Here is a 26,980-nt window from a genome sequence, read left to right as displayed (position 1 = left end):
ACCCTCACTGTTTACGTTTCTATCCCCCCGAAATCAATCCAAGGCCATTTGAAGGCAACCCCCGACACTTGACTGAAAGCGAAAGTTTGGTGTACGCGGGTTTTTGGTGTACTATTGATTGCAAGACTGCATGGGGTTTGCAAAATATTGCACATGTGTATGTGACTGAATAATATTGCATGATATTGCAAAAAAATCCATGGGATGGAAATTTTTTTTTATATGTGCGTAAAAAATGCTACTTTCAACGTCTGTGAGCAAACGCAAAATGATAAAATCCCCTCGAAATCATTATTGCAGTGTATTAAATAACTTCATTTCATACATGCCTGTGATAATCTTTTCATGCAGTAGTAGATTCTTTGCGGATGCAATCGTTGAGTCTGATACAAAAAGAATAGCTAGCACAATGATTGTAAGCAAGTGGTTATCCCTGATAGTGATCCTGACAGTGAAGGTGAAGGATGTTTTTTTGTTATTGATTGAATTTTTTTAAAAATTCTTTGTGAATCCTTTGTTCTAAAGAGGGTTTCGACTTCCCGATCTCCTCGTTTCTCGCCTCAACACTCCTTTTTACGTACTTCTAAATAAATTGTATGAGAAACTCGTGCAGGGCTACCACAAAAAAGACTTCTCATGCAGATGTAACGAAAAATGGAGTTCGGCATTCGTACGCGAAGGTGGCAATGTCCACACGAGTGGAAAGACGCAGTACGAACCCGTAGAGTAGTCAGGGTGAACCGAAGATGAACTCCAGGTTGAAGTGACGAAACACAAGTAGAAAAACTGAAAAAATTTTCCTTCAGACCACTTATAATCTTACATAGAAGTATAAAAAACAGCGATTTTACAAAAAAAATTACACCGCAAAGTTGGTGAATTCTCTAGATACCTTTAAAAACGCCTTCATATCTTTGCAGATATTTTGAAATCCATTAAAATCTTTGAAAAATGCCAAAACCCCTTGCAATCTTTTAACTCTTTTGAATTCCTTTGAAATTTTTGAAATAAGTATAAATCTGTAGGAATTATTTTAAATCCCTTGAGAATAAAAGAATACAGTGAAATCTCTCCTATTTCTCGACTCCTCTATTTCACTTCCTCCATACACGGTTATTTCCATTTGCGCAATTCCCGCATCTCCCACCACGTTCCCTGTACGTTTTCCTCGGCGTCAGTGGTTGACAAATAGAAAAGAGGCTTTAAGAGCGAGAAGTCCGCATTATTTAAAATTGAGTATTTTAGCAGGACGTCATGGGAATGCAGACAACTTTTTCGAGAAAATGTTCTAAACTTAAAAATAAGTCATAAATATACGAATATGCAGTAATATTTTGCAAGGATAAAATCTTTTTTCTCAGTCATGTTTCATTATTTTTTCGATTGAAGACTTTTCAGTGTCCCGAAATAAAAAAACCTTTACGTTTAGAAGATTTTTTCCAAAAAGTCGTTTGCAGTATTTCAGTAACATGTACTAACTTTCCTGACGGCTGACATTGCCACCTACCTTGCCTACTATGCCGTTTCCGTGTCACATGCTAGAAAACATACTATTCCGCGAAATACTTGAGCCGTTTTTTGATTCTATTATATTGACTTTTGCTTGGCAAATTGCCCAGTGAGAAGGCTCAAATTGAAAAGAATGGCCAAATTCCGATTTCTGCGTAAAAATGAACATTTTTCTATCCTATTTAAATCCTGATTCTTCCACCATCCTCTAATCTGCAAAAGAGTAATACATTTTTCAGAAATTTAATTCCCTGCAGTTCCCATTGCGGCGGCAACGACTCTTTGAATTATTTTGTATTCCAGAAACAGGGCAAAATTTATATTTAATTTCTTTCAGTTCCTTAAAAGAATATCCATAATTAAGTGTTTTTAATTTCGCAAAGTAGGATACATTTCAAATTTAATTAATTCTTTTCATTTCTTTCAGAAAATATGTATATTGAATTGTTTTTAATTTATTTAATTCCCTCTAATACTTTCAGAATAAATCGTTATGGCATTGTTTCGAATGCATAAATGTATTATATATTTCAAATCAATTTAATTCCCACTGTTACCTTCAGAAAAGATTGGTTTGAAAATATTTTAAATTCTTTTTTTTGGAATCAAGGCCGTTTCAAGGCCGGGGAAATAGGAGGGATTCCAATGTAGTACATTGTTAACCGAGTGGGGAATAGGCTTGTTAGACTAGGTTACACAGCAAAAAAAAACTTAATTTAAGTAGAAAATTCGGCTTATTTTAAGGTGTCACAAAAAGAAGCATAGGCAATCTGAAATTAAGAATTACACCTGCACATTAAATTAAGGGAATTAGATACCTGAAATTCAGGTCGGGACTATTTGAAATTTAGGGAGGCATGACCTGAAATTCAAGTATGTTAGCTCTTAAATTAAGAATATATGTATACTGAAAGCTAGTGTAACCTTAAGTTAATACACTATACTTACTGAAATTAAGGGTAATAAACTAAAAACCAAGAATTTCTCACGCCTTACCGACGTTCCTCAGCTGTTCTTATATAATAGTTATTCGTTTTAGAATATATACAAGTTGGGTTCAAACTTGTAAAAAAATACAGGAAAAGTAGGACAAATGAAAAAAAAACGGTCTATTGGGGGCAGGTGCGGTCCAAAATCTTGAGACAATTGCGTTCCGTAATGTATTGAAAGGGAGCTCACCCTGCGATGTAAAAAGTTTTGCAATAATTTAATTACTTTGATGGGTTTAATAATACAAATATTGGCTGATAACTGAAACTGATTTTGCTGCAGCACTTTTTTAAATCTGTGAAACGAAAATTCCTCGAATGATGGAAACATAGTATGATAGCCGACACTGACCAACGCGACATGGCATATTGGAGTAGGATGTGACTAGAATAAATGGCCACGAGCTGTATAGTAGCGCCAGCGTTCTGTAACGTCATGCAACGTAGTATGAACCTGAAATTCAGGAAAGGTATATTCCTTTATTTTAGGTGTCGAAAACCGAAAGCCTAACAGGTTATTTCAGGTTGCCTTCAACTTACTTTCAGAATTGAATATTGAAATTTAGGCGGACACCTTACTTTATTCCAGTAGAAAAATGCTGATTTCTCATTTAAGAAAAGTTAGTGCTTTATTCAAGATAGTTTGCACACTTAAATTCAGGTACTTCCTTAATTCAAGTCAAATCTGAAATTATGTCGAATATAACTTTAAGTATTTATTTTTACTGTGTACCATATTATTTTCCTTGTCCAACACACGCGATGGAAATGCGACTTAAGAGGCTTGTCTTGAGACGACAAAGTTGTCAATTTCACACCAAATACAATAGAAAATCAGCGGTAGAACATGGATGTTCCACGTGTGGAAATTCTACGAGGGGCCCCGTCGAGGGCCCAGCTCGGTTACTCTCACGGATCAACGATTAAAATTTCAAAGTCCAAAGAACGTATATTTTTTTGACACTAATAATTTTAAGGTTTCATCAGTTCAGATTTACAAATAATGATTTTCTGTGAAAAATTGATTGACACCTTTCTGAAATTCGAACTCTCACAATATGGATGTTCCATAGGGGCCCCCGCAGGGGAGTCAGCCCGATTGCCCTCCCGGATCAACGATTAAAATATCTAAGTTCAAAGGGTGAATATTTTTTTGACGCCACAAATTTTAAGGTTTCATGATTAAAGACTTATAAACAGCGAATTTCTGACAAAAATTCGATAACACTTTTTTGAAATTCGAACTCTGACAATCAGGATGTTCCATAGAGGCTCGGTTGCCTTAACAGATCAACGATTAAAATTTCAAAGTCGGAAGGGTAAATATTTTATATCCTAAAAAATGGACATGAAAAAATACGTTTAAAAATATGGCTTTTGCGTTCTAAAATTTGAAAAAACTATGAATACACCTGTCCCGAAAACAACTTTTTTCCTGCTTTTTTTAAAGAAAAAAATTGTAAGTTACATCTTTATGACAAATTTCAAAAATAATAAAAAATTACATTTCCCGTCATTGTAAAAAGTTGTAAAGTATTCTACAACGTGAAAAAAACGAAATATTACGCAAAGAAAAATGGTAATCAATTTAAATTATTTATTTAATAATTATTTTATTGATATTCCTGTTAACAGTTCGTGTATTTGACATTTACATAACGTCGTATAATAATAAATAATTAGAAAAAGAGAGCTTAAAATTGAGTACTTTAATTTTTCTGAACTGTAGCTTATGAGGATGGCTTTTTCACCGAGTTTCCACTTGTCGGTTTATTGCAGTGGTTAGCACTCTCGACTGTCAGGCGATAGATTTAGGTATAGATATGTAGGTTCGATGCCCCGTAGCATTATAAATTTAATTTGTAATATAATGTTTAGAAATGCAATATACATATTTACTCTAAACAGGACTATCAGTATCTGCAGACAAAGTACTCGCAATCAATTAATATTTATTTTTTAAATAACTTTTTTGTCATATCGTTATAGTACAGCAATACGGTACTAGTTAGCACTGACGCAGTAGTGCGCCCACGGTGAATTTCTTATCAGGGCAGTTCTGTGCCAGTAGCGATATCCAGTGCTAGCCCAAGACTGTCCGTCCAGTACAAAATAGTGCCAGTGCAGGTTCTAGCTCCGGCAACAAAAAAACCAAGAGGGCTTTCATGATGGCAACCATGAGGGATTTATGAGGGAAGCCCATGTTGGGCCCCTATGGATCAGCATGCCGTTTCCATAAGGGACCACGCCTGGATTGCCCTCATGGGTTCCACAAGGCATGAGGGCAATCCATGTGGGCCCTAGCTGGGGTCCCCTCCATTTTTCCACATGGGCAGTTTAGATTCAAATGTTATAAATCTAACGTGTATTCTTTTCTCTAGTAAATGAACAATATGGTTTTTATTTATTTATTTTAACAGGTGCCGGTTTCGACCTAAAGTTCCCCATAAAAAACGCATGGGAAAGAATCACTTTTTTCAGTTTTTGGAATAATTTTTTACGGTTTGAAAAAATTTTCCCGAGAAAATATAGGGGCTTGTAGAGAATTATCCAATGAAGAATTTCATTATCAGATATATGTGTTTGACACCCCTAACACACCCCCACGAGTACCTGAAAACTACCCTTAAAACCAAAAATGTCAATTCTGCATGAAATAGACCTTTTGAGCACTGTAATCTGATATTTTTTTACTTAAAATTATTAATATTGCTCTAGTGGAATATTTATTAACATTAAATCATTAATTTTCAATTATTTAAACAAATAGAATTTGTTTAAATATTTTCGTTTTGAATTTTTTCAAAATGAAAATTAATACTGTGAGTCTAGTGGAATATTGATCAATATTGGTTTATTAACTTTTAATTATGTAAACAAATTCCATTTGTCTAAAAAGTTTATTTCGTTGTAAAAATTCGTTGAACTGGAATTTTCTTATCGTTAATGACATAAATTTGTTTTAAAATATTTTCTAATTGTATATAAAATTATTTAATTAACAATAATGATCAATTAATATACAACCTTTATTATTATTATTATTATTATTATTATTATTATTATTATTATTAGTTGAAAATAAATTTATGTCACTTAAAGAAAATAAACTGCTATTTCAACGAATTTTTGAAGAAAAAAAAAAACATTTTTTACACAAATGGGATTTGTTTAAATAATTAAAAATTAATTAACTAATGTTGTTAAAGATTCCAATAGACCAATAGTAATGATTTTTATAAATAAAAATTAAAAAAATAAAACTAATCAAACAATTTTGATAAATATACCACTAAAGAGATATTAATAATTTTTATTTAAACAAATTATTTAAACAAATTCCATTTGTTTAAATAATTAAAACTTAATTAACCAATGATAATAAATATTCCACTAGACCAATATTAATAATTTTAAGTAAATATGACGAGAATACAGTATTCAAAAGGTCGATTTCCTGAAGAATTGGTACTTTTGGTTTTAAGGGTAGATTTCAGGTACTCGTGGGCGTGTGTTAGGGTTGTCAAACCCATATAGATGAAATCCTTCGTTGGATAATTATCGAAAGGCCCCCATATTTTCTCGTCACATTTTTTCAAAGCCTAAAAAATTATTCTAAAAACTCATAAAACTGATTTTTCCCAATGCATTTTACGTGGAAACTTCAGGTTAAAATCGACACCTGTTAAAAAATAAGGGAATTTCTTTTTTCGGATTTGGAATAAAATGGGGGGGATCGTTGCCCTCTAGCATGCAAAAAATTTTGCTATGCATTTTTGGACCACCCTAGTGTACACCAAACGCCACGCATCAATATATTTTTATACAATTGACACCACAGATGCGGGTGAATCTGCAAATCTGCGACACTAACACAATAGACACACGCACCATATTGTGAAAAGTATTACCACGCAAAACGGTAATACCAACGATCAACGTGACACTTGTAGATGGGTGGCCACTTGGTTTCTGATACAGCAGAATCGAATTGGAAAAATTATTATATTTTTAGGAAAAGCCTTTCATATTAAACAGACAGCTTGAGACCAAAGCATACACGGAGAAAATTTATTTATGAAAATTTACCCAATTAGTTCGGTAAATGGAGGACATTGCTGCACTTAGATATATTTTACAATTACTTTAGGATTTATTACAGAACAGAGCTATAAATATTACAAAAGAGTTATGTAAAATCTCTAGTCAAAAAGTGAAAATTCTGGTATGTAATAATTCATATTAGGATTGTATAATTTTCATACCAATATATCACAAAATAACGCAAAGTAATGTACATTTTTAATAAATAAATGATATAACGTTTATTTTCGTGTGATATTAACGATTCAGTTAAAAGAAAGTATAGATTGCAGAATTTTTAAAGAGGTTTTTACTTTTATTAGGAGAGGAATTACACAACAGGAAGGGAAAATGAGAATCGTTAGAGACGTCAACATTGTCAGGGCTGAAGCGTAAAGCCAAATACCCCATACAAACTTGAACATTTTGAAGTTTCAGTTAATATTTTAGGACTTCAGAAAATATTCAAATATATAGTCTATCCTTTCTTCTCAATAACATAGATTTTAAGTAAATTTAATTTGTAAGTTTTTAATACTCAATTTTGCAAAAATTAAACATTTTTAAAATTAAGTAATTGAGGGTTTTAAAGTTACAAAATTTTTAATACAAAAATTATCAAATGTTTTTATTTACTTCCTATATACATTTATAAGCTCGTTTATGTGAAAAATGTTAAAATAAGAAATTTGGATGAAGCGGGCACTAGATATTTGTTTGCATGGCTCTGGTGCATTCGTACATTAACTTTATAGCCGAGAATTTTTTATCGATATTCTAAATGTTCAGTTAGCTGTAAGGTTTATTCGTTAGCGATCGAACGCGTTAAACTTAGATTAGTTGGTTCGAAACCCGTCTCAGCCTTTTCAAGTTTTAAAAGCGTTAATATCCTTAAAAGCGTGCGACTATATTGTATGTAATGTATTGTAATTTAATGTAATTGTTTAAGTTAAATTGTGTATATGTACCAACAATATACTTATAAATTGCGTGATATGTGTAAGGATGTGTGTAGTGGCGGATGACCTTCCACAGAATCTGGTTGTAGCAAGAATGTTTTTTTTTGCTGGCGCAAGATATTTTACATGACTGGGATGTAGAATTCACATATTTAGAGCGGTAGACTTTATTTTCTTTAATTGAAACGGTACATAACAGTTCCACTCATTTGACCTATAACTGGTAGGTAATCGACATCTCATTTTACCCAGTTGTCAGGTAATCTTGATTATCTAGTTGTATTATTTATTACTGAATCGCGAATTGAATTCTAATGCATTTATATTAATAATTGATATTTTCATATCAAATATTATCCTATTTCATTTTACATGACTGAAAGTGAAATTTTAGTAAAATGTCGTAATGTCTTCCGTTTACCGAACTCCTTTGTGTCCAAAAAATATGAGCACCTCGATTTGTGTGCAGAGTTTCGTAAAACTCTCACCAGAAAAAACTTTGAAAACATCAGACAACATGCATTTTGCAGGTGAAGGTCACTGAAAATAAATTATGAAAATTTTTTAAAAAAAGTGGGTTTCTTTGATCCTTTCTGTGCACAATAGTGAAATTTAGAGCCAAAAACGGACTAAAGAAAAGGCTTATGAGGTTTTTGAGTTTATGTCAGAACCCTGACGTGCTGGTTTCTTTTACCTCTGATTCGGATTCAGCGACTCAAAAAATCTGTAGTAAACATTGTCTGACCTCCTGACCCCAAAAAATATTTTTGTGTGTATGCCTGTGTTATAGACGCTAATTGGAACATAGATCTATCGGACAACAGTGCAAACAGTAAAGAACGTATCTGAATTTTCTGGTGAAATTAAGTCAAGTTTCTGCATAAGTGCGTGCAGAAATACATTCAAATTCAGCCTCTTTGACAAAGTTCTTCTTTTCCAAGAATTCAAGGCATTCAAGTAGCAAGAAACTAATTTCTCAATATTTATATATTTTATGCAAATTTTATACCTCTATTGACCTTGTTTCAAGGAAAAGCTACTTGTGGGCTCCTTTCCAGATAACCATATAACTGTATTTTGTATATAATTGTGATTTTTATTGATCAATTTTAAAATATTATATTTTTTACGACGGAAAGTTGTCAGCTCACAGTTATGTCGATCACCATTTGCACGGCAGCCCACTTTTAATATCACTCGCCCCCTGTGCGAATGCAAACAGGGATTCTGTGTATGAATACTTCAGATTCTGAAGCAATGATTCGTTTGGAAGTTTACTACAAGCAGTAGAAGTTACACGACGTAAGAACCATCGAATCTCTAAACTCCCGATTGAGTATTTGGCCTATAAACCATCAATGCCGGTTCAACAAAAACGGGTAGGCGCTTTTTTCTAAAGTTTAAGCTCAATCAAATTAATTCTTTTTAGACCTGAAAGTATGTTTCAAGCTCTAAGACCCAATATTTGTAAATTAATCTACTTAGCGGCTGCTAGAGTAATTAAAAGATTTAAATATTTCGTGCAGAAGTGGGTGGAACGATATAAAGCAACAGGGGTAGGGAATTATCAGTCTGAACGTGTAAAGTAGCGAGCGACGACAAGGAAGGCAAGTCTACTGTCGCGCTGTTTAATAGTAACTTAACTCTATCATTGCGTGCTGCGAAGTATGGAATGGGCTACCGAAAACATCGATTGCGATTTCTCTAACGTAATTTTTTCTGATGAAGCATAATTTTGGACATGGCATCCAATCAAACGAGCTTGGTCGGCCTTCGTAGACGTTTGGTTCAAAGCACCGTTAAACACTTGTTGCCGTTGCATGTCTAGGGTGGCTTTAATCACCGCGGGTTCGGCTATTGCCGAAAACATGCCAAGTTATTATAGAGAAATACGGGAACTGAACCGCTTATTAGGTAAATGCGTCGTCGCGTTTGAAAAGCTCTTTCAGGACCGAAAATACTTAATTTGATTGAGCTTAAACTTCATAAGAAAACGCGTACCCGTTCTGATTAAGAAGTTGCCAGTCCAGGAATGATGAATTACTAGTCAACACCGTTCATCTAGAACGGTCAAACCACTAACTACGGACTGAATAGTCGCTCCGTAAAACTTCCTCTATTGTAGACCTGCCAGGATTTTTGAATATCTGTAAAATCTTAGAATCTGTCCGGGAATTCAAAACTCGAACCAATATCGAAAAATTAAAAACATAGTGCCACAGCATAAGGACTAACAAGCCAACTGTTCACCTCAGCCTATTGACATAATATATTCCTACTATCACTCATTTGTTGTGGGTCCCAGCTGGGATCACAAATATGGCAACCGAGACATGATCCAGACCAGCAACTGAGAGGGTAGATCTTCTCGATACTTAAAATCCGATGTAAGGTGGTCTAAATGAAAACAAGCAGACTTAATTCGAAACTTGGCTATCAAAAGTACTCATTCGTGCTTCCATGTTCCTTGACTGATCTTTTCCATTTTAACTTTTTATATTTCTTATTGATGACTTTGCTTACTTATCTGGTATTTTTTTGCATAAATATCTATTTGTCTTGTAAACTATACATTTTTGTATTGACAATTTTTTCTTGGCCATTTGGTAGTTATTTTCATCCTATTTTCCTAGGTCGAGAAAAATTAGATTCTAACACGAGGACCAACTTTTTGATTAAATAAAATACTAGTGTAGGCTATATCTCTTGGGACGTAACATATTATTGGATCATAACATTTTAAAAGTGGTTGCTGCCTCATCCTATCAGTTTTTGCCCAAACGTATGACCGCAAGATTAAATAAGGTAGAAAAAAGTGTAGTCTAAATGATTACTTAAGTGTAAAGTTAAGGTTAAGGTTTCTTTCAAGAAACCAGATTGGGCGATTGTCTTCTGAATCATATTCTGCCGTCCAAACTAAAAAGTTCTGTAAGTGCTCTCTTAGTTGAACGGAGATATTCAAGAAAAACCATTTACGCTAAAAACTTTAGTACAGAAACGCATTTTCAATAATGCAAGTACCCCTTTTCGGTAATACGCATGTGCTCTTTCTGATTTTTCAAGAAAAATTGATTGTTTTAAAAATTTCTATTAGAAAATTTACTTGCTGATGTTTCTGGAATATAATCCCAGCTAAGAAGTACGCAAAGTCGCTTGCGGATTGTTTCGCTGTAAAGTTATCGAGCATTCGGCCCTCGATATAAGAAGAGAAATCCGCAAACGCTGTGCATGGCATACCGAATTTAACCGATGTCGCTTGCGCATTTCTTCGCTTGGACATCTTTGCTCGACTCAACACATTTACAACTTGACATTTTACGTGCAGTACATGCTGGCACATGCGGAGTTTTGATTTTGTACCAAGCAGCGTGCTCGGCCACTTTTGTCAGAAAAAAAAGATTCACCGCAACAAAAATTAACCTTGCCGGATAAACTTTACATGAATCGAAGATAATTTTCGGTTTTTAACCTTGCCTGGATAATCTTTCGTCTTTTAATCGCTCCATTTTTATTCGAGATGTAGCGAGGATTGCGACGCCAGTGCTATCTATCGTCGTTTAACTTCATTAAATTGGAGAGAACCGGGGATTTCCATCTGCTTTTCCCAGTTGCTTTTTGCGCTTTTTGCTAAATGGTATCAAGTAAGTTTTAATTCCTCTACTATAGTCTAATTTATTTCGGAGGAAATATATCAGTAAGGACACTTTTTTCATGTTTTCTGTTACTGATTCTACATGTTTTACCCAAATTTGCTCATTTCCGCGTCACGCAGTACACGAGATCAGAATTATTGTCCTAACCTCGGTGAAACTTTTGCAGAAATATTTTTAACTTTTAACCGTTTCAAGTCTTACCTGCAACACATTTTAACTTTTTTTTCTGTGTCGTCTTAAATCTGGTGTCCCGATTTATAACTCGAATGATTTCATACATTGCCCGTTTCCCATTGCTGTTAAGGACGCCGTAGCAGTCGAAAGCTTTCATTCCATCGCAGGATAAACTTTCGCCAAATAACATGTAAACTTTAGCAGCGGAAAATTTTACTTGCAAAAAAATTGAACTTCAATTTTTTCTGTGATATTCTTCCCCAGTATTTCGTGAAGTATTCGCCTTCTATTCCAAATTTCAGGTACAGCAAAGTACTTTCCATACATTCTTATGTTGCATCTGATCAATTTGCTCAATTTTCGGAATCCTAAACATTCATTTTTCATTCTAAATTATTAAAAATTATAATGATAACCATGATATTTAAGCGCCATTTACGCTTCGAGAAGCACAATGACAGGTGTAACTCTCGAAAAAATGGTCCTTAACCAAAAAACCAAAAGGATTTGGTAAGATCAGACTCGTAACTACTAGCTGTTTAAAACATTTTAGACAAAACGCGGAGTGTCATTCCCCCCCCCCCCCAAATGGACTCTTTTTTATTTTTAAACAAAATGATTACAAAAAAATATGCTCGCTCGTTTTCATACGTTTAAATTTTTCCAAGTATCATAAATATTATAACTTAAATTGAAAACTGTGATTTTAACTTCTCAGGAATTACAGCCATAAATTCTAACTGAAGTTTTTTTCGATTTTTTTTTAAAGAAGGTTCTTAAAGCACCTGCGGTTTTGTCGATTACATTCTCATTACGAAACTCGCGCTCGATAATTTGTGTCCAATTGAAAAACTTCATCAAGATAATTAGTCAATTCTGTTAAAATCTACTAAAAAACAACGCTTCAAACTTACGGATCCCTTAAAAACAAAAGTCATATATTTTTTAGAATGATCCAACTTTTTGAACTTCTGTCTAATTCAGAAATTTCATAAGAATATTTTCGAAATACATATATTTTATATCTAGTAAAAATTAGGATAATTTGCAATTCTTTTTGCCGTGTACCAGAAGATTTGACCAAAAATTTTTAAATCATAAATTTTTTTCTTCAAATTTTGAAATAGCTCTAAGTTTTTGAATTGTTGTCTAATCGAAAAATTTCACTGAAATGGTTTCTAAATGTGTTTGATGTCTAGTGACGAATTTAAATGAAATTTCCTAATCTCTTGGAAAAATATTTTTTTTCTATTTTTCTGAATATTTTCAACATTTTCAAATGTATATAACTTTTCTAATTTTGATAAAAATTGAAAATTATATTTTGATAATTTGCAAGTATTCTACCCATATATACGAAGTTTGACAGCAATTTATAAAATTTGAAGAAAATGGTCAAATTTTTAAAATGCTCTAAATTTTTAAATTTTGGTTGGAAATATCTGCTTAACGAACTTGACTTTCATTCTGGGAACCTTAAGAAGTGTATCAAAGGCTGACTCGATTTGTCAAATCCTTCAAAAGTTAGCGTGGCTACAACACTCAGGTAACCATAGATACAGACAGACATAAAAACAGACAGACACCAACAAAATTTTATGATTTTCGAACTCTGTGAGTGCCGAAACGTAAAAATTCGCTAAAAAACCAGAGATCGAAAGTTTGGACCATTACATTACACTCTAGCGAATGAGAATGTAAAAAGCAGGAGAACTAATCCGGTTCAACAAAGTCGAAGAATTCGAAAGACATTAAAAATCATTGCACTGCATTAAAAAAAAATTCCACCTAATATAACTTAAGAATCTCTTAAAATTCGTAATTTTGAAAATAATCACCCTTTTTTTTTTAAATTTTGTTGTTATCGAAAAATGTTATGAGTGTAATTTTCAAATATATTTATTATCTATGAAAAATGTCAGAGGCATAATGCGGCACTAAGATTGCTTTATTACCATCTCTGTCACTCTTACGGCATTAACCTTAATATCGCTCCTCTAAATGCTCCTAGGGAAATTGAGTCAATTGTCGAGAATGGGAAGTGCCGCATTTACTGGAACTTTATATTCTCGACAATTGTTTCTGTTGCTCACTCGAGGCCTGACATGGTTCTTCTTGACTTCGAGAAGCGAACCATGTTCATTATCGAATTTTCGGCACCAGCTGACAAAAACATCATAGACAAGGAGAATGAAAAGAAAGAGAGGTATCGAGGCCTTATAAGGGAGTTGCAACGATTGCACCCGGAATATTCTGTTAAACTAATCGTCCTTATCATCGGCGCTCTTGGAGGTGCCAAGGTTTCACTTGCTAATAGCCTTAAAAGTATCCCTGCGTGTCAACAATATGCTAAAACACTTGCGGGAAAAATGCAGAAGGCGGTTGTCCTTGGGTCACTCCGTGTTCTTAAGGTGCACGAGGCTTTTGCTGGATCGTCGTATTGATTCCTTTACAGACTGTAACCACCTATCTCACGGTTGTGAGACGTGGTTGTGGCTGAAATTTTACCGCGATTTCGCTGGAAGCGGGTGCAATTTTCTAGATTAGCACGGGCTCCCGGCGAAATCCTGCGTTTGTCCTTATGACAAATTTTTAATTATATATACAGGGTGGACAGGCTGGGGCTTACCAAAATTTATGGAACTCCGCATACATCCCATAAGAGTAGCATTAACGTGTAAGACGGGTTGCGCACTTTTTTTGTAAGCCCCAGCGTGTCAACCCTGTGTATATATATATATTTTTTTTTTTGAAAATGCATTTAATGATTTTTGAAATACTGTGAAATTGTTGCATGAAAAAATGTAATTTTTAGATTTTCCACTATTTTGTATGCTGTCAAAATTAGAATTTTTGATTTTTCAAGAAAATTCAAAAAGTTGTTATAATAATCGTGTAGGGCATTTAGAAATCAAACTTTTTCTTCTTTTGCTTTTTTTTCATATCGTCCGTTATTTGGTTTAAAAAATTCATTTTCGTGTGTTTTTTGGTATTTTGTAAATACTTTATCGCTGGGAATTTTTGGTTTTATTAAAAAAGTCATTAGGATAAATTGTTCAAATTTTTGAATATTATGAATACCCGTACAGAAAATTTTTGAATATTGAACAAAGTGGTCTCAAAAGTATTCAAAATGCGCTCCCTTTTTGAACTTTATATCCAAAATAACGGGCTAATAAACTTGAACTTTTGATAGTTTTGTTTTTAGTTTTAATCGTAAAAAAAGCATTCAAAACATAACAAATGAAATTTTTTGAAATACAACACACGCGATGAAAAAGAAATTAAAAGACAAAAGTTGTGTTAAGAATCTGCCCACGCAGCGGGCAGATTTTTTTGCACTGTTCATGATGTTTTTCATGATTAAAGCCAAAACTGCGCATCCTATCAAAAAGTGGTTAATAAAAAATTTGCAAATCTTTTTTAAATGCACAATTTTTCTTGTGTCATCTTTTACCGTATTTTTCAATTTGGCCGAACAATATACTTTTTGGATTGTTCATTATTTTGCCGTCAAAATTTAAAGTTTCGATTTTTTTTTTTAAATTAAAAAAGTTGTTATGAAAATCTTGTCGGGCATTCAAAAAGAAACATTTTTCTTTTCTTGACATTTTTTTTTTGATACCGTGCGTTATTTCGCATAAAATGTTCATTTTCGTGCGTTTTTTGGAATTTTGTAAATGCTATAACTCTGGTGATTTTTGATTTTATAAAAAAAGTCATAAGGATAAATTGTTTCAGCTTCTGAATACTATGAATAACCGTACAGAGAATTTTTTAATTTAAAAAAAATGGTCTCAAAAATTTTCAAAATATGCCCACATTTTTAATTTGTATCCGAAATGGTTGGCTAATGAACTTAACCTTTAGTTTGGGACACTAAACAAGTGTGTTAAAAGGCCAATCTAATAGATTGATTTTTTGAAAAGTTATCGTGTTCACAGGTAGGCATACAGCCATACATACAGATATACAGACATGCAGACAGACACATTTGTAAAAACCTGATTTTCGGATTCAGGGGGTCACAAAACGTGGACATTTGACGAAAACTGTTTGGGGGGGGGGGGGTCAAATTTTACACAAATTTAATACCTTCTCTGATGAGAATGTAAAAATTATGAAAATTTGAATGAAATTTTTGGATCTATGAAAAAAATATTTTTTTTCTATTTTTGAAAATTTTTAAATTTTTGAAAAGTATATAACTTTTCTAATTTACATCCAAATTTAAAATTTTATTTAGACAATTTGCAAGTCTTTTGAAAAAAATTTATAAAATTTGAAAATGTTGAAAATGCTCGTAATTTTTTAATTTTTATTGGAAATGTATGATTAATGAACTTTTAACCTTCATTATGGTTGCGTTAAGAAGTGTATCAAATGCGGACTCGCTTTGACAAATCCTTCAAAATTTAGTGTGGTTACAACATTCAGGTAATCATACATACAGCCATACATACAGACACAAATAAAGGGAGACATACATACACACAGGCAGCCACCGATAAAATTTTATGATTTTCGGATTCTGTGTATGCCAAACGTGTAAAGATCCGTTAAAAACCAGAGATCGAAAATTTGGATGATTACATTTCTCTGATGAATAAGAATGCAAAAATTTATATTTTAAACGCTGATAATGACGAAAAATTAATTTGTTTATTTTAGACAAATTTGTGGAATCAATGTTAATTATTTTTTAAAATAATAATAATTTTAAATTCTACAATTTAAGCAGCTTTGATTTTGAAACATTCAATGTAGTTTAAAGTACTCTCAACTTCCAGTCAAGTCAAACCCTTTGAAATGAAAACAATTCAGTTTCAGTTATGTGAAATTCTCCGTATCCCCACCTATGTCTATTGGACCGGGGAAGATGAAGGAGTGTGCTTTCTAAGTGTGCCGTGTCTATCTGTGTCTGTCACGTGTTGCTAAGTGGAGGGGATACCAGCCCAGCCCAGCCCTAAGTGTCAAATAACTGGGAGCTTTGACGCCCTCTTTAATAGCTACGATGTGTTTGCTACAAAATGTGGTTGCTCAATTTTTAATAATTATCAAATGTATTTTCGAGCAGATATAAAGAAAAATAGTATACCCCACACGGGCATGACATTAAAAGCTCAGCACTGTGCAGTGCAGGAATTTTAATTTCCTCCCTTTGTAGTATAATATAGTATTTCTTCATCTCCACCCGAAAGTACGTGCAATAATTAATAATAATTAATAAATAAAGCGTTGTCGGCTAACTCACATAACGCGACGCGGCCTCTGCTGGCTTTATTATGCAGGGTTGCGAGGAATTTGCTCAACCGACATTTGCAATGGCGAGGTTGGTCCGGGCGAGCATCAAATAATACAAGTAAAAGAAATTTATACTAATATTGTAAATTTTAACCGATATTACACTGTCTAGAAACGTGCTGGATACGTGAACACAATATATACAATATATGGGTGTTTCTCAAAAAGTTGTCCACTTTGGGGACTGTAGTTTCTGAGAAAAAAAGTTGTTCAAACTGAATAAGAATTTTTTTATCTTATGTTACTAACTATCAGGTAACGGAAAGTAAGCGTGGCCGCGAAAAAATTCATAAATTATTATTAAAATATTATAACAATGTTGGGAATGGCTCTCATATTGGGAACGTAGTGAAATCGTGCAAACTAATTAGTTCTCAGTCGATTTCCATAAAATTCAATAAAAATGTAAAAAAAATACAACGGTGTACCATCTTTTAATTCACTTGCTGTTGCTTTTCTTGAAATTATTAAGAAAAAAATAGGATGTACGATAATTTATTCAAATAAACATCAACTGATCTCAATAACAACCTTTAATTTCCGTTGTTGGGTCAGTCAAAACAACTTTTTAAATACTGTTAGCACTTTTGCTACACACTCGCGTTAGAACAATTTTTTTCAATCACAATGCACCGTCGCGTCGTGCATTTCAAGTCCGAGGAATGCTAACGTTCCACGTTCCGTCACTGACGTACGACTAACCTCGAAACTCGAGACTGGGACCGACAGGACATCTCGCACACGAAAAATTTAATAATATTTCATGTTTGTGCGTATAAAAAATAACCTTATAAATTTATTAAAAATTAATACTTGTACAATTTTACTCGCTGAATCCAAATCTGACCTGATTTTTTATATTTCTCAAGTAATTCAGGAGTTTTAGGCAGGACCGACAGGACATATAATTAATGTACGCGTATCTGAGAGCACAGTTTAACTAATTTTACGAAAAGCCAAATTGACTATTTAATTCTCTACAGGTGAAGTTAATTGAAGAACTATCCACGTAATAAATCTCACCCAAATTTACATTGATATTACTATTTTTTCTTATATGAAAAGCAATTAAACTTGCGTGGGACCGACAGGCCATGAAAAAGAAGGACAACTTTGAATTTTTCTGTAATGATCGATAAAACAATAATCGAAGTTAAAAAATGTATTTTTTAAATATTATTATTCATACTAATGATATGACTTAGGTTGCAGAGAGATAAATTACGTTGATATTAGTTTAATGTTCCTAAAATGCGAGAAAACTCGTACTGGGGACACAGAACCGACAGAACATTTTTGATGGCTTTTTATTTTTAGCTACAATTAGAAATAATTAAGATTCATCAAATGAGGGAGATTTTTTTCATGTTGAGCTCCTATTATGAGCATTTTTTGCATTGCCCATCTCTTCTTTATTATTGATTGTAGAGCTTGGACACAAAATGGCTAACTTTTTGAGAATCACCCATATATAAAATATACCATGGGTTAGTACTGAAGCGACCCGCACAAAATGTCGCAGCCAATCGTCGAAAAAGTCCCTCTTCTCCTCCTAGATGCATAATACACTATTAAAATACCCTGTTAGAAATTTCTGCAGGAATTTTCAGAGACGCGTCACTAAAGCTTTATGCAGAAACCGTTTCTAAATTTTCCGAAACTGTAACAGAAATTTCGACAACGGTGACTGCATAAAACTTCAGTCACATGTATCACGAAATTCTGTTAAAGTTTAGGAATTTTCAGTTACCCTTTTATCATAAGAAGTTTTTTTGACATTTGATATATTGAGTATATTATATAACATAGGTATTTACATACAAATTTCGATCCATTCTTAGTTTAATTTTTATTTTTAAGACAAATATATACAGTAGCATTTTTATCCAAGAAAGATGAAATTTCTCCAGAAACGAATACATTTTAAAACCAAAAATACAAATTAAAACATTTTGACAACAAAATATAAGTTTTCAACAAGAAGTAAATCTTCCACGAAAATTATAATTGAATTTTTAACTCAAACGTACGATGTTTCAACGAAACAGTTGAAATTTGAATGAAAAAGGGCGATTTTTTGAAAGAATGGATGAATTTTTATACAAACATTTTGATTTTTATCCAAGACAGGTGCCATTTCTGCTAAAATGAATGAATTCTTAAATGAAAAAAATACTTGAATTTTTATCGAACAAAGATTTCAGTTTGACTTTTCGGCATAAAAATATGAGTTTTAAATGAGAAAGAAGTTTTCTATGAGAATAGTTGCATTTTCTACCCAAATATATGAATTATTAACAAAGAAGAAAACAATTTTAAAACAAAATTCTTGAATTGTAAACCAAACAGTTGCATATTTAATGAAGAAAGGTGTAATTTCTAGTCAATTTTCTATTAAGCCAGTCGAATTTTCGGATATATCTCGCTTAAACTCGAAAGTATGCACTGTGCATATCTAATTCTAATTTAGAATTTTTAGAGGATAAGAATAGAAAATTACATTCACTTTAGAGTGCCGGAAAAAATTTTTAAATTGAATTTGGCCAATTTCCATTAATAAAAATAATTAGGTTAAAAAGATTTCGATTTTATACAATTTTGAAAGCATTTTTTAAATTTTCAATCCGAGCACTATAAATTTATAAATAATTGGTTGGAAAAAAGGCTTTCAAAGCTTGCAATTCAAATATAATACGTATGTTCAGTTTTAAGCTTACATTTTGTCTAGTTTTTGCCACCATGCCTCGTCGGATTTCTGTTTAGCAGCAGTTTTGATCCACATATTTTAATTTAATATTTAACCTTCGCTGCTGTCAAGATTCATAATCCTTTATTCAAAATCTCAAAATCAGGTCTATTAAATTGTTGCTAACATCGTTTACAAACGTGATCCTCGACATTGTAACAAATAAATACAAGTACAATACTAAACCTCCATGCTTCGTCTGCCAGCCGCACGTGCTCGAGAAACGAGGAGTGCGCATGCAACTGCGCATTCCTTTACGTCACGACAACTTATATTTCTGTTACCATTTACGATTTTTAGGAAAATGTTCGTAATGTTCAGAAACCGCTTCTTAACTTAAATAAATATTTAGTAAATTTACTATAAAAGTTACGGAATTCCATTTTCAGCAACCTAATTTCGTAAATTTCAGTTTCTTTAGTATCTTAAATGTGTCAGAATTTTCCGAACACTTCTGACAGTGTACTAACTATGATTCAGACATCGACATGAGAAAACTTTGATTCAAATCTTGACATTTTTTAATCGGATGAAAATTTCTGCTTATACTTACATATTTGACGCAAAATTTAAGAATTGTAAATCAGCTAGTTTTATGTCGAGTAAATGGCTTGAGACGCTAGTAGATCATGCATAAGAGCGTCTCTGTCGCACCTCATGAACATGGAATATGAATTTAACCTGACAGTATAGAACTTGTACAATGCGCAAAAAATAATGTGGGAATTCTAAATTTCAGAGATTACGTGATAAATTGGATGCTATTTTAGAACACAAAATAACCCATCCTGGCAGTGTTAACTGGGATAGCCAAGAAGGGCGAATTTTAACGTAAGAAAAAAATTTATCGCATAAATACGCTTGCTCGTTCAAGTTTTTTTGCAATATATACTCTATATACAGTTTTCTTCATTTCTAGGGCTATTATACAGCTTTTATCTCAGGGAGACCAAGAAATGGGATTGGAGTCTGGAATGTATCACGTTCTCGGAGAATATGACGGGGTTGACTATTGCAATTCCGATCAAGACTAATTATTTAATAGGAATCAGATATCTACAGTTTTGTAATAATACTAATAAAATAACAATGATGTATTATATGTGGATGATGTAGATGTGTGTGTAGATGCACGAATGTAATAATATGTAGTTATATATTTTGTTTTGATTTTTACATTCTCATCAAAGAAGGTATTAGATTTGTATCAAATTTGACTCCCTTTGTTTTCGTCCAATGTCCACGTTTTGAGACCCACTGATGAATTCCAAATACAAGTTTTTACGAATGTGTCTGCACGTTCGTGTGTGGTTGCGTGCGTCTACATTTTCAGCTTGTTAGAAAGCTAACTTTCGAAAGAATTGACAGATTGGATTGGCCTTTTGTACACCCTTTTTTGGTGTCCTGAATTAAAGGTCAAGTTTGTTAGTCAGCCATTTTGGATAAATATTCGAAAAGTTAGAGCTTCTTGAAAAGTTTGGAGACCACTTTTTTTCAAAATTTAAAAATTGTGTGTACGGTTATCGGTATTGCTAAAAAAACGAACAATTTATCCTTATGATTTATTTGATAATGAAAAAATTACTGGAGTTATAGCTTTTACAAAATTCCGAAAATCAAACGAAAATTAACATTCTAGGCGAAAAAACGCACTTTATAAAAAAAGTCAAGGAGAGAAAAACGTTGAATTTTGTACACCCTACAAGATTATTATAAATACTTTTTGAATACTTCTGGAAAATCCAGTATTAAAATTTTGATTGCATAGAAAATAGTTTTGAAAAAATTCCACATTAACACCCGTCTAATACGACGCTGCTAAAATTTAGTGAACTTCGCAGCATAAAAGATCAACCAGATCTAACTCTCTCGCTTGAAGCAAACCCTCCCCTTCCTACGTTACTCTCCTTCATTAACCGAAGTTTGTTGGAACTATTGTTGTAACTAGACTCTCCACTCTAGATGCCTTGAGAGACTCTTTTAGGAAACTATAGGGAGATGAAGCTATAGGCCAGGGCATCACAACTGCGTAAGCTGTTCACCCAACAAACTGAAGGCCAGGGTCGTCAGTGAGCCATTTTGGATACAAATTGAAAAAGTGAGTACGTTGTGAATATTTTTAAGACCACTTTTTTCAATATTCAAAAACTCTCTGCGGTTATTCGTAGTACGTGAGAAGATAAAAATTTTCTCCTAATGACTTTTTTTGATAAAAAAAACTTGCTTTTGGAAGGCCCTACAGGGATTATTATTACAAAAGTGAAAATAGAACACATGTAAAAATATCAGCGGACTGCGTTTGAGATCGCCTAGGGCACTCATCTAGCGGATCTCACACTTGCGCTCGGTTATTGTACTTCTTCAACATTTGGCTATGCAGCCTGTAAAATTAAAGTTAGAAAATTTAACACCTGTAGTTTGGTGATGTTGAAATCTTCTTTATTAAAGCTCTTTTAGCTTTTATAAAAACATTCTCATTACCTCATTACATATAATCACCAATGAATCTTGTTGACCCTTTTTTGATGAATAATTTTGTTTTAAAATATTTTATTGTATCTTGCGACGCTTAGATCCAAGAATTTAATTGGTTATGTTTAGTGTTATTTTTTATATTTGATAGCGAAAAATATGCTTTCTGTCATATAAACGTGTGACGAAGCAGATCCCAATCTGAATAATCTATCAAAAGATGTCCGATAAACAGACGACAACGACAGACAGACAGATACCATCGTAAACCCGGTTTTTTACATCCTCATTCTAATGAGAAGGTGTTGGTTTTATGTGAAAAATGACTTTCGCGGATTCCATAAAATGTCGCTGTTTTGAGACCTCCTGAATCAGAAAAAATAGTTTTTACGTCGGTGTCTGTCTGTCGTGGTTGTCGTTGTTGTCGTTGTATTCTGTAAACACGGTGACATTTGAAGGAATTATTCTTTGGAAAGATATTTATAGTAGACCAAAATAGGAACAATTTATCCCATTACTTTCTTGGATAAAATAAAAATAACCAAAGTTATAGAATTTTCAAAATCCAAAAAACCAAAGGAAAATGAACATTTGCAGCCAAACAAAGCCTGATATGGGAAAAAGTCAGGAGAAGAAAAACGTTACTTTTTCAAGACCCTACAAGATTGTTGAAACAACTTTCTGAGTTTTGATTTAAAAAATCGAAAATCCAATTTTTTATGCCACCAAAATACTAAGAAAAAGCAATAACTCCATTTTATTGTAACCAAAGCAAGATACGGAGAGATAAATTGACAAAAATTGTGCACCTGAAAAAGAATATCAAGTTTTTCAGCAATGACTTTTTTGTAGGAGGAGTAGTTTTTGTTTTATTTTTTAACAACAACATTGAAAATAAAGAAATTATATTTGAGTCCAACGATACAAGCTACGAGAATAAGTGAGACAAAATTTAGTCAACCAAGAAAAAATGCACAAATTTAAAAAAAATATTTTTTTGATAGGAAGCGTAGTTTTTCTTTTAATTGTAAAAACGAAGATTAAAAATAAATGAAAAAATTATAAAAGCCAGGCAATAAGAATAAGACTGTTTCAATTTCCATGTATATTATGAATTGTAGGGATATAAATTTATCAAAATGATACATGTTTCAGCGCAGCTAAGAATAAAATTTAATGCAAAATAAGAAACAGATATTAAAGTAATCATGATATATACAATTTGTACTTTATTTTGTAAAATATAAATACCCAATCCCAGACAGAGGTACATAAAAAATGTATTATATTTGATATAAAAGTGTTGAGCATAATTTAGAGAAAATTTAACGTTTAGGGCAAAATCGAGTGCGAAGCACGAGATACGTTATGAGCACGTGTTCTCTAAAGTCGAAAGAGCTTTAACAAAAGTTAGTTCGCAATCGAAAAATGACATTTGCCGATTCATTGATCTTTAATTTCGGAACATGGAGATAAAGTTGAATTCCCGAATTTTAGCGTTTACACAAATCTAATACGTTTTCATTATGATACGAATGTAGAACTTTACATCCTTTTCAGTGCATCGTTATTCATGATTTTTTCAGATTTATCGTACAAGTGTAAGTACCGAAAAAAATGTTAACAACAATTTTTTGTTAAAAATAGAAGCAACATTCTTCAAAATAGAACAAAATTTTGATACCTCTAACATGTCTTAGTAAAGTATCACTATGCCTTAAAGGATTTAGAAAATACCATTTAAACAAACAAATGTTCCAGAGAATATTGTTTTATTTTCTTTTATGTTTTAAGCACCTAAGAAGTAAAATTGGATCCCAATTTTTGAAGTAAGACTTCTTGTGACGTACACGGAGAAACTTTCAGTTATAAAATTTGATAGTATAATATTTATGTTTACAATAGGACAATAGCAAGCCAGGATATAGAGTCGCTATTGCGAGAATTACTATGGTGAATATTAAACTGTGAAGTTACTATGTTTATTGGAATATAAAGTAAATGATTAAATAATTGCACTTATGCCAAAAGAAGCTTCCTAAAATCCCACGAACAGACTGTGAAGTTTACAAAACATAATAGTAAAGACATTCTATCTATGTTTATTCTACGCATTTCTAATTTTTCCCATAGAAAATAGGAAAAACTTCCATGGTCCAAGGAGCAAAATAATAATAAATTCGCATTCACTGTTTTATATATATTACAGTTGCACGCACTATAAATTTTATATATTAAACATACAATTAGATATTTTATTCCAAGCTGAAAGAGAAAAAATCTTGTTAGAAGAAATCAGCCCTGGGGGGAATTGAACACGGGTCTCCGGGACAGCAGAATGGAGATATTTACCTGTGATGAAATAAATTATAAGGTTTAGGAATTCTATCATCCTTATGAACTTCGGCGCGTGTAATCACGTCATTCGGTACTGAATCGTGAAGCACTACATTCAAATGTTTTTCCTCTTATTGCACCTTCCCATTGAAAATGCTAATTTTTCTTACTTGTTTTGCAACTTATGTTATTTTAACTGCTAGTTACTGCAAATACGGTTTTATCATTTAATTTGTGAATATCACTTTTTTCAACTTCAATCTGCTATTAAAAATATTAATCTTTCTAACTATAAATGGCAATTATTACGCTTGCAGTATATGTATAAGTAAAATGGAAAATGTATTACTTTGTATGGCAGCGGCAATAATACTATTTTTTCGGCTTTATCCTAGATTGCCATAAAACTATTGTAGAGATCAATATTACAATGCCCAATTTGACGAGCAAGATTTTCTCCGTGTATCATCGGTAAAGATAGTTTTAGATGGAGAGCGAAATGGAACTCATACTTCATAGAATTCATGGAAATCAAGGAATTCAGGGAATTAATGGAATTCGCGGAATTCAAGGCATTCACGGGATTCAAGGAATTCAACGAATTTACGTAATTCATGGAATTTACGGCATTCATGGTACAGCATTTAATGCGGTTTTTACACGTAACCTAAATAATTTTGATTCACGAATGTATTTTTCGTATTTTAGTTAACACAGTTCTATAGTCTCAATCATGAAAGAAAGCACAGAAATGACTGTTGAGGAAATAAGAAAGCCAAGTGAGTGGATCAATTTTCAAGATTGATTGTAAAATCGTTAATAAATATGTTGACTATAATTCGCCATGTTAATTTGAGAGTTTAATTTTTCGCCTTACGCAAATTCGCTGCAGAAGATTCATTTCCCCTGCCTGGTCCAAGCAGAGCGTTTTTTATCCGCCAATGAAAATTCGTTACTTTTAAACTATTAGTCGCAGAGGGTTTCTCTGTCTGTTCATTTTAAAATTTATTTGATCATTTACAAATAAATGTGTACGTGATAAATGTGTATATGATATTTCTAGTTTCTATCCCACGGCGGTTTCTTGATGAGAGTGCCACGGAGCCTTGAGGGGAGGCAGTGGTTCACACAGGTGACTTCATCCGTCCAAATGTAACAGAAATGATTCACGCGGCCCTGTCGGTTTACATTTAGATTCCTCCGATTTATGATCAAGGCCAATGCAAGATATGCTAAGAGAGAATGATATTTTGCTAATGCAGTATGAGCAGGAATCCTTCGCGCCTAAAAAGAATCGAAACGGTTCATTCTTGGTTTTGATGTATTTTTTTTGACCGGGGGGAAATTAATTAATAATTTTAGATGTTATTGGTTTTGTCTACAGATATTCAAGCAGCGTCAGTTGAGCTGATGTCATAGGATTCAGCAAATCAGCGGGGATTTTTTCTATCTTTTATTCACTTTTATATGAACTTTTTTTAACGAAGTGTCTAAACGTACGGAATATACCGTAAAATTAGCCAGCGACTTAGTTGGGGATAATGTTACGGAATTTTCCGCGTGATTAGTCCTCCCGGAGCGTGCGAGATATTGTTACGGAATTTTCCGTACCTTTTCCCACTTTTCCTAGACCTAGAGGGCTCGGCGGTACCACTGTGGCTGAACCCTGAAATAGTGTTAGTCAAACCCCGACCCTTTTCCAAGGTCTCGTGGGAGGCGTGATTGCACTCTTGCGATTAGTCACACAAATAATGTTGATCAAACCCCTACCAATTTCCATCGTCACGGGGGGGGGGGGGGGGCTGAGAAGGCATCACTGGGTCTGGCTACAGGAATAATGTTGGCCAAAGCCCTACCCTTTTCTAATGCTTCGTAGAAGGCTGGATCGTACCCCTGTGACTAATTACTTAAATAAAGTTGGACAAACCCCGACCCTTTTCCAAGATCTCGTGGGGGGCGTGAATGCGCTCCTTTGACTGGTCACAGAAATAATGTTGGTCAAATCCCTACTCCTCTTTAGCGTCTCAGGGGGGGGGGGGGGGCTTGCAGGCGTCTTTATACAGCTAGCCACAGAAATGTTTTCAAACGCCTACCCCTTTCTAACGGTTTGAGGGGGGCTGAATGGCACCCCTGAGACTGGTCACAGAAATATATATATATATATATATATATATACCTTCGAGCACTTATGATTATGGTGTAAACTAACCTCTTTGATTTCGAAAGCTTGCATGAAAAATTCCGCAACATTAGCCCCTACTAAGTCGCTGGATAATTTTACGGAAAAATCCGTACGTTTAGTCACTGTCTTTTTTTTTAATTCAGTAGATATTTTAGCACTAAAATCCAATTGGACGTTGACCTTTGCGAAACTCTTCATCTTGCACTCTTCCGCATAAGAATTCAATTATTATGTTTCGAGTTATTATCAACATAAGAAAAATAATGCATTATCTCAAGTAACCCAACAAATAGAGGAACTTTTGCTAGTACATACATGAGGACGATTTAAGCCACTCCTTGACAAGCACTGAGTGTCTGCGACAATTTATGTATAAGCGGTCATATACGGTTTAGTGCTGGGTTTCTGTTTGTGTATAATATAGTTAAGTTAAGCTACCCATAATGTTGGCAATACTTTGAGTGAATTTTAAAATAGTTTTTCATGTTCGAACGTGTTTTGTATTGTTGTGGTTACCACTGCCACCTCAGTATATCATTATATACCCCCTTTAAATCTTTTAGTATAGTAAA

At 33.2% G+C, this 26,980-nt stretch overlaps 1 protein-coding gene across 2 annotated transcripts in view; it reads left to right on the top strand.

Moving 5' to 3' along the window:
* Positions 1–20,641, top strand: part of LOC117180162 (ATP-dependent DNA/RNA helicase DHX36) — a 39,442-nt gene extending 18,801 nt beyond the window's left edge. For both annotated transcript variants that reach the window (XM_033372511.1, XM_033372510.1), the window contains exons 14-15: positions 20,157–20,248; positions 20,337–20,641. In XM_033372511.1, the coding sequence (XP_033228402.1) occupies positions 20,157–20,248; positions 20,337–20,451 (207 nt within the window). In that variant the 3' untranslated portion in view covers positions 20,452–20,641. The remainder of the gene's footprint in view (positions 1–20,156; positions 20,249–20,336) is intronic.
* The last annotated feature ends 6,339 nt before the right edge of the window (positions 20,642–26,980 follow it).

The sequence above is a fragment of the Belonocnema kinseyi genome, chromosome 9 (assembly GCF_010883055.1).
Source record: "Belonocnema kinseyi isolate 2016_QV_RU_SX_M_011 chromosome 9, B_treatae_v1, whole genome shotgun sequence".
NCBI classification, from domain to species: domain Eukaryota; kingdom Metazoa; phylum Arthropoda; class Insecta; order Hymenoptera; family Cynipidae; genus Belonocnema; species Belonocnema kinseyi.
This window is presented reverse-complemented; position numbering and strand designations above follow the sequence as displayed.